The following is a 16,423-nucleotide window of genomic DNA, read 5'->3' on the forward strand; positions in this document are numbered from 1 at the left end:
CAACTTAACTTCAATTGTGGGATAGAGTATTCTTGGCTAATTGCTTTTTTCTTTCCTCACTTTGAATATATCATCCCACTCCCTTCTGTTCTGCAAAGCTTCTGCTGAGAATCCACTGATAATCTTATAGAAACCCCCTTGTATAAGTTATTTTTCTCTTGCTGCTTTTAAGATTCTTTCTTTGTTTTCAATTTTTTAAAACTTTTTTTTTTTTTGTAGAGATGGGATCTTTTTGTTGCCCAGGCTGGTGTCAAACTCCTGGCCTCAAGTGATCTTCCTGCTTTGGCCTCCCAAAGTAATGGGATTACAGGCATGAGCCAATGCACCTGGCTCGGTCTTTGATTTTGATGATTATAACATGTCTTGGTGTGAGTTTCTTTGAGTTTATCCCAGTTGGAGTTATTGAGCTTCATTAATTTGTATGTCCATTTCTTTCCTCAGATTTGGGAAGTTTTTGGCCATTATTTCCTCAAATAAACCCTCTGCCCTTTTCTCTCTCTGTCACTCTTCTCCTTCTGGGAATCCCACAAAGTGTATATTGGTTTGCTTGATGGGATCCTACAAGTTCCTTAGGCTTTCTTCAATTTTTTTCATTTTTTTACTTTTTGCTCCTGTATCTCAATGATTTCAAATGATCTATCTTGAAATTCACTGAATTTTTCTTTGGCCTGATCAAGTCTGTTGTTGAACCTCCTAATAAATTTTTCAATTCATTTATTGTATTTGTTTCAGCTCTAGAATTTCTGTTTGGCCTTTCTTATAGTTGCTATCTTTTTTTAAAAAAAAATTCTCATTTTGTTCACGCATCATTTTCATGATTCCATTTTAGTTGTCTGTGTTCTCTTTTATCTCCTTGACTATCTTTAAGACAGTTGTTTTAAATTCTTTGTCAGGAAGTTCTGATATCTGTAAGATCATTTGGATTTTGTTTTTGGAGTTTTATATGTTTTTGTTTCTCTTTGTTTCTTTTGGGTTGGTTTCTGGAGCTTTATTTCTTTAATTGGGCCAAGTTTTCTGCTTTTTTTTTTTTGTTTGTTTTTGTTTTTGCATGCCTTGTGATCATTTGTTGAGATTTAAGCACTTGAAAAAATAATCACCTTTCCTAGTCTTTACAGACTAGGTTTGCGTATGGGAAGACCTTCACCAATCTGCCTGGCTAGAGGTTCTGGACCTCAGACTTTTTCTGGTGTTGTTTGCTCTGGACTTGTGAACGTACTTTTAATTGTCTTAACTCCTCAAGTGGCTTGTCCCTGTTTCTTTTAAGGAACCCACAATCTAATCTCTTGCTCCCCTTGCTATTTGCCTATGAAACTACAGACTCTCTGCAGTTCTAACGTGTTGCAGTGTTCACCTATTTTCAGCAGTTTCCAAACTACGCCACTGTTCCCATCAGTGCTCCAAGTCTGGCAAGACAGAAGCCAGTCTCTCAGGGAGCCCCCAGACAAGCTAGCACATTGGACGCATGGTCCATTCTTTTATTTCTGTCCCAAGTGAGGAGCTGGGGAATGGGAGGTTTTTTCTTGGTTGTGTCATGCTATGCTGGGTAGGGGGAGGGACTTGGTTAAGCAATAAATGTCATAAACTTTCCTGCCACTTTTAATAGAGCACTTTCTTGGTTATGCATTGGCCTGGGCATTGTATCTCCTTAACTTATCTCTAGAATTCTCACAGATATTCTGGTCCATATATTGTTAACTCAGTGTCTCCATGGGGTAACAAGGGTCTGGAGCTTCCTAGTCCCCCATCTTGCTGATGTCTCTCAGATCATTCTTACTCAAGGTCTTGTGTTCTTTCACTCCAACCTGCTTTCTAGGTCTGCTATTCATTGTAATCTTGGGACTTCTCTTCAATACTCTCCTGAATTAAATCTAGTATTCCCTGGATCTGATGCCTCCCTATTTTTTGATTACTCCCTCATTCCTTTGATACACTCCCTCAGCTAACTTCCTAAGAAATAGGGTATGGAGATGTATTTTCAAATACCTGCATATCTGGAAATGTTTTTATTCTACCCTCACACTTAACAGTTTGGCTGAATAAAGAATTCTAAGTTGAAAATCTTTTGTTTTATCCAACTGCTTTAGGGTTAGCAGACAAAAAGCTGGCAATTAAGCTTGGAGATAACTAAAGTTCACAATGTGGAAGACTTTATTCCTGGAGTACCAACTGTACACTAGCTGTCTTTGTTTATTTCAGATGGTGCATTCAATTTCTTTAGACAATGAAATCTCTGACTTTTTGCCTGAAGGGTATGTAACCTGTCTACTGATTTTTCTGTGCTCAAGAATGAAGAGGTTGATAGTTTCATCCACAGACTTTCAATAAAAAGCCATTTATAGCCCATATCTGAGTTCCACCCTCTACTATATATTATGTTTCTGAGTCCAAAACCTCCCTGGTGCTCTAAAGGGAAGATTTCCTCCATCCTTGGCTACAGCCTCTTCTACATGTATTATAGTCTGTACCTTTTTCTGTCTGGCTTCATTAGCCATCATTCTTACATTTTCTTTAGGTCTTCCAAATCTTCATTCAAATCTACTGTCCTTCCTCTTATTTTTACAGTCATGGATTTATAACCTTCTCTATTCATTTACTATTGTTTTTAATGGGATCTCATAGAAGGAGAGGGGTAAATGAATGTACTTAATCTTGAATAGGGAGATGGCACATCAACAAGCATTTTTTGGCAGGGATAGGAGTATCAGGAGGAAATATGGCATGGACTTTATTACCAGATTTGCTATCACTTTTCTTTATAGTTAAAACCTCCTCTGAAGAAGATACATCCTCATAATTGTTATGTTACCTCTTCCTCCATGACATAGGTGAGCAGTTTCCAGTCCCACTCCACTGTCTTGGCATTGGCTGGATGTAACCTGAAAGTTAAGTGACATCAATTAGAATTCTGGAGAATTTAGTGGAAGAAGGGATAGGATCTGGAAGATCATAGAAGGAAGAAGTTTCCTCTTATCCTCAGTGCTCTTGCCCACCCTCTGGTACCATACCATGTCAGTCTGAGGGTAACAGAACTTGATTGTTTTTGCTACCCAGTATCTACTCCCCTTTTGGGGAAACATTAGTATTCTAATATTGTCTTGAAGAAACCAACTCTTTATTACTTTTAGCAAACTGGCTTTACCTACCAGAATTCCAGGATAAAGCATGTGACTTATTGAGCCAATATGATATTCTCCTCAATTCAGTGATTGGATCAAAGATGGGCTAATGTCTCCTGTTAGGTCAATTAAATCCTATAAGACTCAATTTCAAACTCTTATGTGACTATAAGGGAAGTAGATTCTCTCTCCCACTGGGAGCGTTATAAAAGCCTGAGGCTGGGAGGGCTAACATGTGGAGCCTGAAACAGCACCACAGCAAAGCTGGAAAATGAATCCTGGTAACCATTTTTTGCATACTGAATCATGTCACATCTTATTTCTAGGTTTCCAGTAAATGAGTAATTAAATTCTCTTTTACAAGCTATTAAAACCAATTTGTATTAGATTTCTTGTCACTAATAATCCAAATAACACTAATATACTAAGTTACCCTCCCTAATGGCTAGCTGAATAAAGTTTAGGCAGGAGAAAGCTGGGCCCTGAGTCCAGGTTCCCTAGAAGTTTTGCCAACAGCCAGCTGTTATGATTCATACTGTTGAATTTTCATGAGAAGCATGTAGGCTTCCTTTAGGACATCCACAGTCTCAGAGCCACTGAGCAGGATTTTCTGGATGATGTGAGCCACAATTTCTCTGGGTGGGTAATGCTGGGGTGACACAAAGTCCATCAAAAACTGCACGGTCCCCAAGGGAAAATTTTCTTCAATGGTGTTTGTCACCATTCTTAGTCTTCGATGAGGGATGGGTTCTAATTTTTGACCTTTGTTCTGTAGAGATAAAAAGAAGGAAATTAGGACAGGTTTCTATAGTACATAAAAACAAGAGGTTCTAGAATAGGCTGAAGACAGCAAAGTCTTCCATGCATTTGAAATGTTTCATAATTTAAAAAAAAGTCTTATCTAAAAAAAATTTTAATGACATGGGAAAAGCTTATATAAAGTTAAAAAATAATTCAAAATTCTACATATAACGTGATTTCATCTATGAAACACAGCATCTAGAAAGAAAAATATAAAAGAGTTAAGAGCTAGCCTAGGTTGATTTTGGGGTAAGGGTAACAAGAGATTTAGGGGTAGTTATAATGCTCTATCAGATACTAAAATAGATAAGAAATAAGTTTTAAATTCATTTTGTTAGGAGAAGTTCTCATTTTGGTTTTTTTTTAAAGACAACAGTAAATATTAAGTCATCTTCTCCTGAAAAATATGTACATAAAGACTGGAAGAGAATATATGAAGTGATTTTCTACTATGTGGGTAGTGGAATTAGGGATGGATTTTCTCTATATATGTTCTTTTGTATTTTTTAATTTTTTCACAATAGGCACTTATTACTTTTATAATTAGAAGGAAAAAAACATTATAAAGTTTGCTTGATATAGGAATATAACACAGCAATAACAATTTTGAACATTTAATTTATCCTCATTTAGTTCTTATGACAACCTTTAGAAATACATATTATTACTATTTTATAGAGAAACTGAGATCTAGAGAGTAAGCATTTGTCATGCAACAAATGGCAGAGCTGGTTTCAAACATAGGTGGCATAACTCCAGAGCCCTCCTCTTAACTCTTACTCTCTATAAACAAAAAACCAATAAATATATATATTAAAAATTCTAATTATTAAAAAATTAAAATGCCTATGTACAAAAAGGCAACTGCAAAGAAAACACACCAAATTATTCACAATAATAAATGCTGTCCGATAGTACCAAGGGTATATCATAAAAATATATATATCATAAAAATGTTTTATAATAAACAAGCACTATTTTTAAAATCAGAAAATAAGTATTAATTTAAAAATAGCTCACTAAACAAAGATCTTACAGCATGCATTAATAGAGTAAAACAATGATGGCTAGAATTGTCCTTCCAGAAAATCTTCTGGAGGAAAAAAAGACCAGTTAGCTTTCCTTATGTCTCAAATTACCTGCAAGTTCCCCCTGAGCTCACTGATGAGAGAGACCATGACTGTATATGGCATGTATTGAGAATTAAGAGCTAAGGAAGACAAGAGAAGAACAAAAATTTGCTTTGATGATTGGTTTTACGTGTGATACACTTTATAATCTTGAACCTATATTATTAATTTTTTGCCTACAAATACGGACATCTACAGAGAAATGCTTATAAATTATTTTGATGTCCATACCCTTAAAGGGAACAATATTTATAGAACACGACCATAGGCCCTGAAAGGTAGCTATGTGTTTTATGTGTTTACCTTTAAGTCTAACAACTCTATGATATGAGCATTATGACTCTTATTTTAGAGTTAAAAAAAGACTCAGAAGAGTTAAGGCCAATGGCTGGTAAGTGGCAGTGGGAGGGACTAGCTGAAGAGTTTTGGGTGAAAAATGACCAATATTGATTTACATTTTTCAATATTTATTAAAAACCCAAAAGAAATCATAGGAAAGACAGAAAAGGTTTACAGATGTATTGTAGGTGGCTGAGGTTCTTTAAGGTGGTAAGAAATAAAGATAAAGAAGAAAAATCCACTTTGTGTAGCCTAATTGCCAACTCATAATCCAAGCTATGTGTACACAGAAAGGGGACAGCTTCTCTGTGTTGGTGCCACACCTACAAAGCACCACAGCCTTGACTATGGAAGACTGATAAACTCTCAAGTCCCCCAAGAGTGCTCTTGATGATGGACAGATGTGTCACCAACTTGAGGCAAACCCACAGGAAAAAAGAGAATGAGCTAGTGGTCGGGTGGAGAGAGAAGACATAATAATACATATTAGAAGACATAACAAGACAAGATGAAAAAAGTCATTCTCCAAGGCCAAATCAATGTGAATGCCTGGCACTTGCTAAGACGGATGACTGCTTAAACAAAGAGAGTTTACCTTTTGACTTTTTGAACTACTTCAAGCCAATCTTCTTAATATGGGGGATGTGGTGTAGATAACAACAAAAAGTCTCATATTGTGGGACTTGGATACAATTTTTTGTTTTTAAAGATAGGGTCTCACTCTGTCACTGAGGCTGGAGTGCAGTGGCATGATCATAGCTCACTGCAACTTCAAATTCCTGGGTTCAGGTGATCCTCAGCCTCCAAAGTGGCTAGGACTATAAGCACACACCATCATACCCAGCTAATTAAAATAATTTTTTTTTTAGAGATGGGGTCTCACTGTGTTGTCCAGGCTAGTCTTGAGTTGCTGGCCTCAAGTGATCCTCCCATTTTGGGGCCTCCCAAAATGCTGGGATTACAGGTGTGAGCCACTGCTCCTAGCCACAATTTTTTTTCTTACATATCTAGTTTAGTTCTCATAGATCAATGGAGACCAGTGGGAAGTAGAATACCCATTAAAGTCTTAAAATTGAATTTCCTCCCCAAAATCAGAGAGTAGTAATTTTGGAGGCACTGAAGTAACAAAGAGTAGTATCATTTCTGTGATATGGGAGCTGTAATAAGGGCGTTGGGAAAGTAAAGGGATAGGAGCTGAAGAAGACAAGAATTTTAATATAACCTATGATGAGTCAGACACTCTGGCACTTTACATATATTATCTCATTTAATGACCCTGGAGGTATGTTTTTACCTCCATTTTACATATAGGAAAGCTAAGGCTCAGAAAGGCAAAATAACTTATACAGTGCCAGTTTTTAAGTGTGGGGCTAAAATTTGAACCCAGATCTGACTCCACACTGCATGGTCTTCACTAGTGGGAGAAAGATAAACATTTCATTTATACTTGGCTTCTCCTTTCATGCATGTACTCCAATCATCCTGACCTTATCCTAGGCCTACAGATAGGACACTTAATCCTTAGGGGAAGATATATTAGCTCACCTCTCTTGTGTCTTTATCTGGTATTAGTGTCTGGAAGAAGAGGTGATGAACCGGCGGTCGCAGGAAGTACTTCAGCCTATGCAGGCATGGTCTGTTGTACAGCCCACCTTGTGGTGTCCGTGCTTGTACCTGGGCAGGCCCGGGGTTGGCTGGCTCTGACAGTGATATCTCTTTTCTGGCTGGGGTTTCTATGACAGAGAGCCAAGGAACTTTCTCTAAGGAAGTTTCAGACTCTGGAGACTGTGGGCTGGGAGAGCAGCTCAGAGAGGATGGATCTGAGATATCCATAGGAGTGTTTCTATTCTGTACATCATTCTGGGGAGAGTCAGGCCTGTCTCTTGGTAATTGAGGCATGTCTCCAGGTGAGTGTGGCATGTCCTCTGATGAGCGTGGCATGTCTCTTGACAAATGTAGCATGTCTCCAGGTGAATGTAGCACGTCTCCCAGTAAGTATGGCACATCTCCTGGTGACTGTGGCATATCACCTAGTGACTGTGGCATGTTTCTTGGAGACTGTGCCATGTTCACTGGTGACTGTGGCACATCACCTGATGACTGTGGCATATCTCTTGGTGACTGTGGCACATTGCCTGGTGACTGAGGTGCATCTCCTGGAGACTGTGGCATATCACCTGGTGACTGCAGCATGTTTCCTGGTGACTGTGGCATGTCTTGCAGGTGTGCCACATCTTGTGGGTATAATGTGTTTTGAGGTGGGCCTGGTACATTTCGAGGTAGGCCCAGACAGTCTTGAGGTGGGTTTGGTAAGTGTTGAGGATGCCATAATGTGTCTTGAGGTGCGGCTGGCATATTCTGCTGAGGGCATGGCACATCTTGAGGAGGGCATGACACTTCTTGAGGTGGATGAAGCAAAGCTTGCAGTTGGCACTGCATGGTTTGTGATGGGCATGACAAGGCTCGTGGTGGACATGAGGAGGCTCGTGGTGGACATGGAGAAGCCCTCAATGGACATGGCAAGGCTCGTAGTGGGCATGGCAAGGCTTGTAGTGGGCAAGGCACATCTTGCTGTGGACATGGCAGGGGTGCCCTTTGATTGCTGCTGCTACCATTATTGCTTGCTGGGGAGAGGGAGCTAACATCTGAAGACAGCTGTAACCTTGCCAAGAAGTTGAGGTCACCTTTGAACGTGGTTGTGCTACAATTTGGCTCCGCTGGGTAAACAGAGTCCTCACTTATGGATGTAGGAGGTTGGGGACCTTCATATGTATTTTCTTCCAACAAGTCCAAATCCACAGGATCACTGTTAATGATTCTCCGTGCCGCAGGTCGAGAGCTCCTGTCCACTCGCCCTTCTACCATCTCTTTGCCGGAGAGGCTGGGACATGTCTGAAGACTGGTTGGCTCCTTCTGGGAAGGAGTGACAGGTTCTAAAGTCAAATCAAGAGTGGCAATAGGTCTACTTTCTTCTTCAGTTCTTGTCAGGTCAATCACACAGAGTCCACTGCGATCCTTTGTCCTTGGTCTGGTTTCTCTAGTTAAGTCAATAAAGTCCTGTTGAAGGATTGTGAGAAGAGAAGAGGTCAAGTAGGGAGTCTCAGCTTTATCTAAGGAGATGCAAGTTTTAGCTTTTAAGGATGAGCATTATTTTACCATTTCACTTCATTGATAATTTAAACATCTTGTATAACATGGTATATTTCCTTTGGTCAACATTTTGGTATTATCAAATCTGTCAATTTCTATACCTTCTTAAATTATCCAAGTGCCACATGCACATGGGAGCATAGTGGAAAATTTTTTCTGGTCTAAGGAGGAAAGGGAAGTAGTAGGAGGTATTCCAACCTTAAGTCACAAAGTACAAACCAAACTTTGTCTACACCAGGATAATCTACAACAAAAGCTAAACAAGAAGTGAAGCTAATATAAGAGAATCTATGTGCTAAGAACGTGTTGAGTGCCTTCACATGATATCTTTAATTTTCACAAGACTACAAAGTAGGCATTATCATCTCCACTATACCGATGGGGAAACTAGAGTTCAGAGGGATTAGATTATTTGCTCAGTGGCAGAGATAGACCTTCAAATCCAGATCTGTGTCCTTTCCCTGCTAGGGCCTAGGAATATACATCTTCATTCAATATGTAATCAGCCTAACAACAAATACAGAAGATAACACAATAAGGGTTATAAAACCAATAGTGTAAGTCTGAGCCCTAACAAGATTAATTAATGGAAAGCTTTCTATCTCTACTTCCATTCCTCAACAAATTGATCAGGCAGTTCACAAAGCCTGATGATATAGTACACAGGTAATGTAATCAACCTCTGTGCCATGAGCCTAGAACAACATTGTTCTACCTTCCAGGTGACTTCTCACCTGGTTGGGTGTCATTGCTATGGGTATGTGAGGGCCCTGGGGCTGGCAATACTATTGCTGCTACCACACTACTTCTCTCAACAGATGGTTACTACTGTCACTAGCACCAAAGCAGGGCACAGGACTCTGGGTGGGTCAAGTGGGAAGCTGGCATGTACCTCATCCTGAAACAGGATTTTTCCAGGTGAACAGGACTGTTTGGTGAAATCTAATACCTCAATCCTAGGAAGCAGCCATATATCACTGTCTTTGGTGGCTCTCAATGGCTAGCTGAACTGAATATAAATACCTGAAAGGTCACTCAAGGTCTGAAAATGGAAATGCATTTTTATTTCATTTTCCAATTGTCCACTGCTAGTATAAATACTACTGACATATATAGTAACCCTGTATCCTGCAAACTTGTTAAGTTCACATAGTAGTTTGGGTTTTTTCATAGATTTCTTAGGGTTTTCTATATAAACAATCATGTTGTCTGCAAATAAAGTCTTACTTCTTCCTTTCCAATGTGTATGCCTTTCCTTTTTCTTTCTTTCTTTCTTTTTTTTTTTTTTTTGCCTTATTGCAATTGCTAAGGCACCCAGTATAATTCTGAATAGAAGTGCTGAGAGCAGATGTTCTTGCTTTGTTCTTCAACTTAGAAGAAAGAATTTCAGACTTTCATCATTAAGTATAATGTTAGCTGTGGGGTTTTCATAAATGTCCTTTATCAGTTTGAGGAAGTTCCCTTCTTTTTCTAGTTTACTTTGAGTTTTAATTGGGAATAGTTGTTAAATTTTGTCAAATGCTTTTTCTGCATCTGTTGAGATGACCATAATTTTCTTCCTTTGTCCTATTCATGCCAGAATTTATACTAATTGATTTTCTTTCTCTCTCTTTTTTCCCCTAGGGAGAGGGTCTTACTCAGTTGCCCAGGCTGGAGTGCAGTGCTATGACCACAGCTCACTGCAACCTTGACCTTCTGGGCTCAAGCAATCCTCCCTTAGCCTCCTGAGTAGCTGCGACTAACTACGGCTGTGTGCCAGTGTGCCTGGCTAATTTTTTTTTTTTTTACTTTTAATTTCTTGTAGAGAGGAGTCTCACTACGTTGCCCAGGCTGGTTTCAAACTCCTGACCTCAAGTGATCCTACCACCTTGGCCTCCCAAAGTGCTGGGATTATAGGCGTGAGCCACTGTATCCCATCTAATTGATATTCTAATGTTAAATTCACCTTGCAAGTGTTACAGCTCTTTTAGAATTTGTCTAGTAGGTTTTCCGGTCCTCACGGGAAGACTATGCCTCTCGAAAAAAAATTCACCTTGCAATCCTGGGAATACTTTAACTTGGTTATGACGTATTATTCTTTTTCTACATTGTTGGGCTTTAATGAATCAGTATTTTGTCAAGAATTCATGAGGGATATTAGTTTCTAGTTTTCTATTCTTGTAATTTCTTTTTTCTGGTGCTGCTATAAGAGTAAAACTGGCCTATAAAATGACTCAAGAACTATTCCCACCTTTTCTATTTAGGTTGTGTTGGCATGTTACTTTCTTGAATGTTTGATAGAATTCACCACTGAAGCTATTTGCACCTGAAATTAGCTTTGTAGAAAAGTTACAAATTAAATTTACAAATTCAATTTCTTTAGTAGATATATGGCTATTACAATTTTTCTATTCCTTCTTGTGTTAGTTTTGTGACTTTTGTTTTTCCAGGAATTTGTTCATTTAAATTACCAAATTTATTGGCATAAAATTGTACATAACAGTTCCTTATCATCTTTTAAATTCTATACTCTGCGTATAATTCTTTATGCCCAATTCCTGTTTTTATTCCCAATATCGGTAACTTATATCCTCTGTATTTTTTGTCCCTAATCAGTGTAGCTAATCAATTTTATTGACCGTTTCAGAGAACTAGATCTTTTGTCTGTTTTGTATTTCATTTATTTCTGTTATCTTTACTATTTTCTTCCTTCTGTTTACTTTGGATTTAAATTGCCCTTCTTTTCCTAGCTTCCTAATGTGGAAGCTTAGATCACTGATTTTTAAAGATTTTAGACCTTTTTCTTTTCTAACATTACCTTTTTTTTTTTGACACAGAGTCACTGCAACCTCCAACTCCTGGGTTCATGTGATATTCTTGCCTCAGCCTCCAAAGTAGCTGGGACTACAGGTGTGTAAGACCATGTCTAGTTATTTTCTATTTTTTGTAGAGATAGGGTCTCACTCTTCTTAGGCTGGTCTTGAACTCCTGGCCTCAAGGAATCCTCCTGCCTCAGCCACCCAAAGTGCTAGGATTATAGGTGTGAGCCACCATGCCTGGCCCTAACATTAGCTTTTAAAGCTAAACATTTCACTGTAAGTACTACTTTGTCTTCATTCCACAATTTTTAATATGTAGTCATTTTATTATCACGGAGTTTAAATTTACTTTCATTCTGTTCAGAAAACATACTCTATAAGATATTAATCTTTTGAAATACACCAAAATTTGTTTTATGTCCTAACATAAGACCTGTACCTTGGTGAATCTTCCTGGTGTACTTGGGGGAAAAAAGGGCATTCTATGGTCATTGGTTAGAGTTCTGTAAATAACAATTAGGTCATGGTGGTTGTATTTTTCAGGATCTTTGGTTTCTTTAGTTTTTTGGGGGGATCTAATTGTGCTACCAATTACTGAGAGAGCTGTATTAAAGCGTCCAACTATGATTATGGCTTTCACTATTTTCTCCTTGAGTTTTTACTTCAGGTATTTTGAAACTGTTTATTAGGTGCATATACACTTATAATTGTTATATCTTGCTAATGTATTAGCCCTTTTATCATTATGAAGGATCCTTCTTAGTCTCTATCAATCCTTCTTGTATTGATGTCTATGTTTTCTGGTATTAATAGAGCCACCCCACATTTCTTACACATACTATTTGCATGGTGTATTTCTTTCTATCACTTTAATCTTTGTATTTGTATCTTTCCATTTAAAGTGCATCTCAAAGATAGCACATAGTTAGTTCCTGGTTTTTTGTTTGGGAGGGGGGTCTGGTCTGACAATATTTGCCTTTTGATTACAATTTTTGGTCCATTTACACTTAATTAACATGTTTGCTTTTAAATATACAATTATACCATTTGTTTCCTATTTGTCCTGTTTGGTGTTCCTCTGTTCTTCCTACCTCCATTTATGCTAATCACATATTTTTTGGCATTCTATTTTAAATCCTCTATTGGTTTTCTAGCTATACCTTTTTATTATATTTTTAGTGGTTGTTCTTGGGATTACTTTATATAAATTCAACTTATTACAGTATACTTAGAAAAAATATTAAATTACTTAAAGTAAAAATATAGGAACCTTACAAAATATTCCATTTGCCCTGCGCCTCATACTGTATTTTTGTTGTCATATGTATTATACTGGTAAACATTTTGAATTCCTTAATATAGTATTACAATATTTATTTTCAACAGTTACTTGTCTTTTAAAGAAATTAAGAAATAGCAAAAAACTTATTTTCTTTCTACACACATATTTACAGTTCCGGTGCTGCTCTTCATTCCTTTGTATAGATCCAAATATTCATTTGGTATCATTTCCCTTCAGCCTAAATTTCTTGTAGTATAGGTCTACTAGAGAAAAATTCTCTCAATCTTTATTTACCGGAAAATGTCTTTATTTTGCCCGTATTTTTGAAGGATATTTTTGCCCTAATATATAATTCTTAGCTGAAAGGTTTCTTTCTTCCATCACTTGAATATCAGTCCAACATCTTTTGGCCTCCATTGTTTCTGATAAGAAGTTAGCTGTTAATTGCATTGTTGCCCCCTATATGTAACATATTATTTTTCTTTAGACAGTCAAGAAGTGGTTTTCTATGTTTATCTTGCTTTGAGTATGTTGTACTTCCTGGATCTCTTAGTTTTTTTCCAACAAGTTTGCAAAAATTCCAGCCATTATTTCTTCAAAAATTTTCTATAACCTACTGCTGCCCCTCCTTCTAAGACTCTAATTACACACATTATGAATCGCTTGATATTGCAGTGCATCTCTGAGGTTCTATTCAATTTTATTCCATATTTTCCCTCCTCTCCTGAAATTGAGTGATTTCTATTGATCTATCTTGAACTTCACTGTTTCCTTTGCCAATCTGCTTTCTTTCCCAATCTTCTGTTGAGCCCATTTAGTTTTTTCTTTTTTAGAACTTTTGCCTTTTACTTAATTTTTTTAGTGTCTTTTTTAAATTTCAAAATATGGGGGTACAAAAGATAAGGTTACATATATTGCCTTTGCAGTAAGTCATAGCTATAAGCATGTACATCCACAGAGAGTGTGTACAGCACCCATTAGGTGTGAATTTACCCATCCCCACCTCTCCGCCTCCTGCCAAACACCTGATGAATGCTACTTGCAAATGTGCACATAAGTGTTGATCAACTAGTACCAATTTGATAGTAAGTACATGTGGTGCTTGTTTTTCCATTCTTGTGGTACTTCACTTAGAAGAATGGTCTCCAGAGCACCATCCAGGATAATATAAGAGCTGTCAGTTCACCACTGATTTTTTGTGGCTGAGTAGTACTCCATGGTATACATATACCACATTTTATTAATCTACTCATGGACTGATGGGCACTTGAGTTGTTTCCACATCTTTTCAATTGTGAATTGTGCTGCTGTAAACATTTGAGTGCAGATGTCTTTTATATAGAATGACTTTTTCCCTTTGGGTAAATACCCAGTAGTGGGATTGCTGGATTAAATGGTACTTTTAGTTCTTTGAGGTATCTCCATATTACTTTCCATAGAGGTTGTACTAGTTTGCAGTCCCACCAGCAGTGTAAGAGTGTTCCTATCTCTCCTCATCCGCACCAACATTTGTTGTTTTGGGACTTTTTGATAAAAGCCATTGTCACTGGAGTTACATGATATCTAAGTGTTGTTTTGATTTGCATTTCCCTAATGATTAGAGATGTTCAGCATTTTTCATATGTTTCTTGGCTATTAGTCTATCTTCTTTTGAAAAGTTTCTGTTCATGTCCGTTGCCCACTTTTCAATGGGGTTGTTTGATTTTTTCTTACTGATTTTCCAGAGCTCTATATAGATTCTAGGTATTAGCCCTTTATTGGATGTGTAGCATGCGAATATTTTCTCCCATTCTGTAGGTTGTCTATTTGCTCTCGTGATAGTTTCTCTGGTTGTGCAGAAGCTTTTTAATTTGATCAGGTCCCATTTATTTATTTTTGTTGTTGCTGTGATTGCTTTTGGGGTCTTCTTCATAAATTCTTTGCCTAGGCTGATGTCTATAAGAGTTTTTCCAACATTTTCTTCTAGAATTCTTATGGTTTCATACTTTGGGTTTAAGTTGCTTATCCATCATGGTTGATTTTTGAGAGGTGCTGATCTTGTTTCAGTTTTCTACACATGGCTATCCAATTTTGCCCAGCACCATTTATTGAATAGAGATTCTTTTCCCCAGTGTACATTCTTGTCTGCTTTGTCAAAAATAAGATGGCTATATGAAAATGGTTTTATGTCCTGGTTTTCAGTCCTGTTACATTGGTCTATGTCTCTATTCTTGGGCCAGTTCCATGCTGTTTTGGTTTCTATAGGCTTGTAGTATGGCTTCAAGGCTGGTAAATTGATGCCTCCCGATTTGTTCTTTTTGCTTAGGGTTGCTTTGTCTATATGGATGGGGTCTTTTCTTTGTTTTTCTAGGTCTTCCATATAGTTCTTTTATCAATTTCATTTAGTTCTACTCTGATCTTGGTTATTTCTTTTTTTCTGCTGGGTTTGGATTGGTTTGCTCATCCTTTTCCAGATCTTGAAACAATTCATTAGATTGTTAATTTGTGATCTCTCTGTCTTTTGGATGTAGGTATTTATGACTATGAATATTCCTCTGAGGACTGCTTTAGCTGTATTCCACAGATTTTGATAACTTGTGTCCCCATTATCATTTAGTTCAAAGAATCTTTTGATTTCCATCTTAATTTCCTCCTTGACCTGCCAATCATTCAGCAGTAGGTTCTTTAGTTTCTATGACTTTGTGTAGAGATGAGCATTTTTGTTTGAGTTGATTTCTAATTTTATACCACTGTGGTCTGAGAAGATGCATGGTATAATTTCTATATTTGTTGAGACATGTTTTATGGCCTAGGATGTGATCAATCTTAGAGAATGTCCTGTGAGTTGATGAGAAGAATGTATATTTGGTGGTTTTTGGGGTAGAATGTTCTGTAAATGTCTGTTAGGGCCATTTGTTCTACAGTTCTATTTAAGTCCCTTGTTTCTTTGTTTATTTTCTGTTTGGAGGATCTGTATCGTTCTGTCAGTGGGGTGTTTAAGTCTCCAGCTATTATGGTGCTGTCTATCTTTTCATTTAGATCAAGTAGGACTTGCTTTATGAATCTGGGTGCTCCTGTGTTAGATGAATAAATATTTATGATTGTTATGTCTTCTTGTTGAATTGTTCTCTTTATTATTATATAATGACCATCTTTGTCTTTCATTACTTTTGTTGATTTGAAGTCTAAGTTATCTGATATGAGAACTGCTATGCTAGCTTTCTTTTGGTTTCCATTTGCATGGAATATTGTTTTCCATCCCTTCACCTTGAGTCCAGGTGAGCCCTTATGGGTTAGATGTGTTTCCTAAAGACAGCAGATACCTGGCCTGTGTATATTTATCCATTCGGCCAGCTTATGTCTCTTCAGTGGGCAGTTCAAGCCATTCACATTTATTGAAAGAATTGATAAGTGGGGTGGATTTCTGTACATCCTGTCGAGTTGAACTTTGTTGCTTTGTTTTCTCTCTTGAGCCATTGTGGTATCTACCCTTCAACCTTTAACTTTTGGATAATTTTATCTTGGTAAGTGTTTATTGTGCTGGTCTGTGAATAATGCAGTACTGAAGCCTTCATCCAGAGCAGGTCTTGCCTTGATGAATTCCTTCAGTGTTTGTTTGTCTAAGAAAGACTTTATTTCCCTCTCATATATGAAACTCAGTTTTGCAGGATATAGAATTCTAGACTGGGCATTTTTCTGTTTGAGGAGACTGAGGATGGGGCCCCAATCCTTTCTGGCTTGTAGAATATCAGTTGAGAAGTCTGCAGTGAGTCTGATGGAGTTTCCTTTGTAAGTCATCTGCTGCTTTTGCTCTACAGCTTGTAGGAG

General features: G+C 37.5%; 1 protein-coding gene and 1 non-coding gene across 3 annotated transcripts in view; one reads left to right on the forward strand and one right to left on the reverse strand.

The window, feature by feature from the left end:
* SIMC1 (SUMO interacting motifs containing 1) overlaps positions 1–16,423 on the reverse strand; it is a 78,332-nt gene that overhangs the window by 35,376 nt on the left and 26,533 nt on the right. For both annotated transcript variants that reach the window (XR_006729868.1, XM_045530661.1), the window contains exons 2-4: positions 6,932–8,443; positions 3,653–3,885; positions 2,807–2,876 (exon numbers count right to left, since the gene is read on the reverse strand). Coding sequence is in view for 1 of the 2 variants with exons in the window: in XM_045530661.1 (XP_045386617.1) it covers positions 2,807–2,876; positions 3,653–3,885; positions 6,932–8,443 (1,815 nt within the window). In the remaining variant the exon portion in view is untranslated. The remainder of the gene's footprint in view (positions 1–2,806; positions 2,877–3,652; positions 3,886–6,931; positions 8,444–16,423) is intronic.
* On the forward strand, positions 10,487–10,547 carry LOC123623680. The gene has a single exon (XR_006729970.1). It is a non-coding gene; the product is annotated as a U7 small nuclear RNA (small nuclear RNA).

The sequence above is a fragment of the Lemur catta genome, chromosome 18 (assembly GCF_020740605.2).
Source record: "Lemur catta isolate mLemCat1 chromosome 18, mLemCat1.pri, whole genome shotgun sequence".
NCBI lineage: Eukaryota > Metazoa > Chordata > Mammalia > Primates > Lemuridae > Lemur > Lemur catta.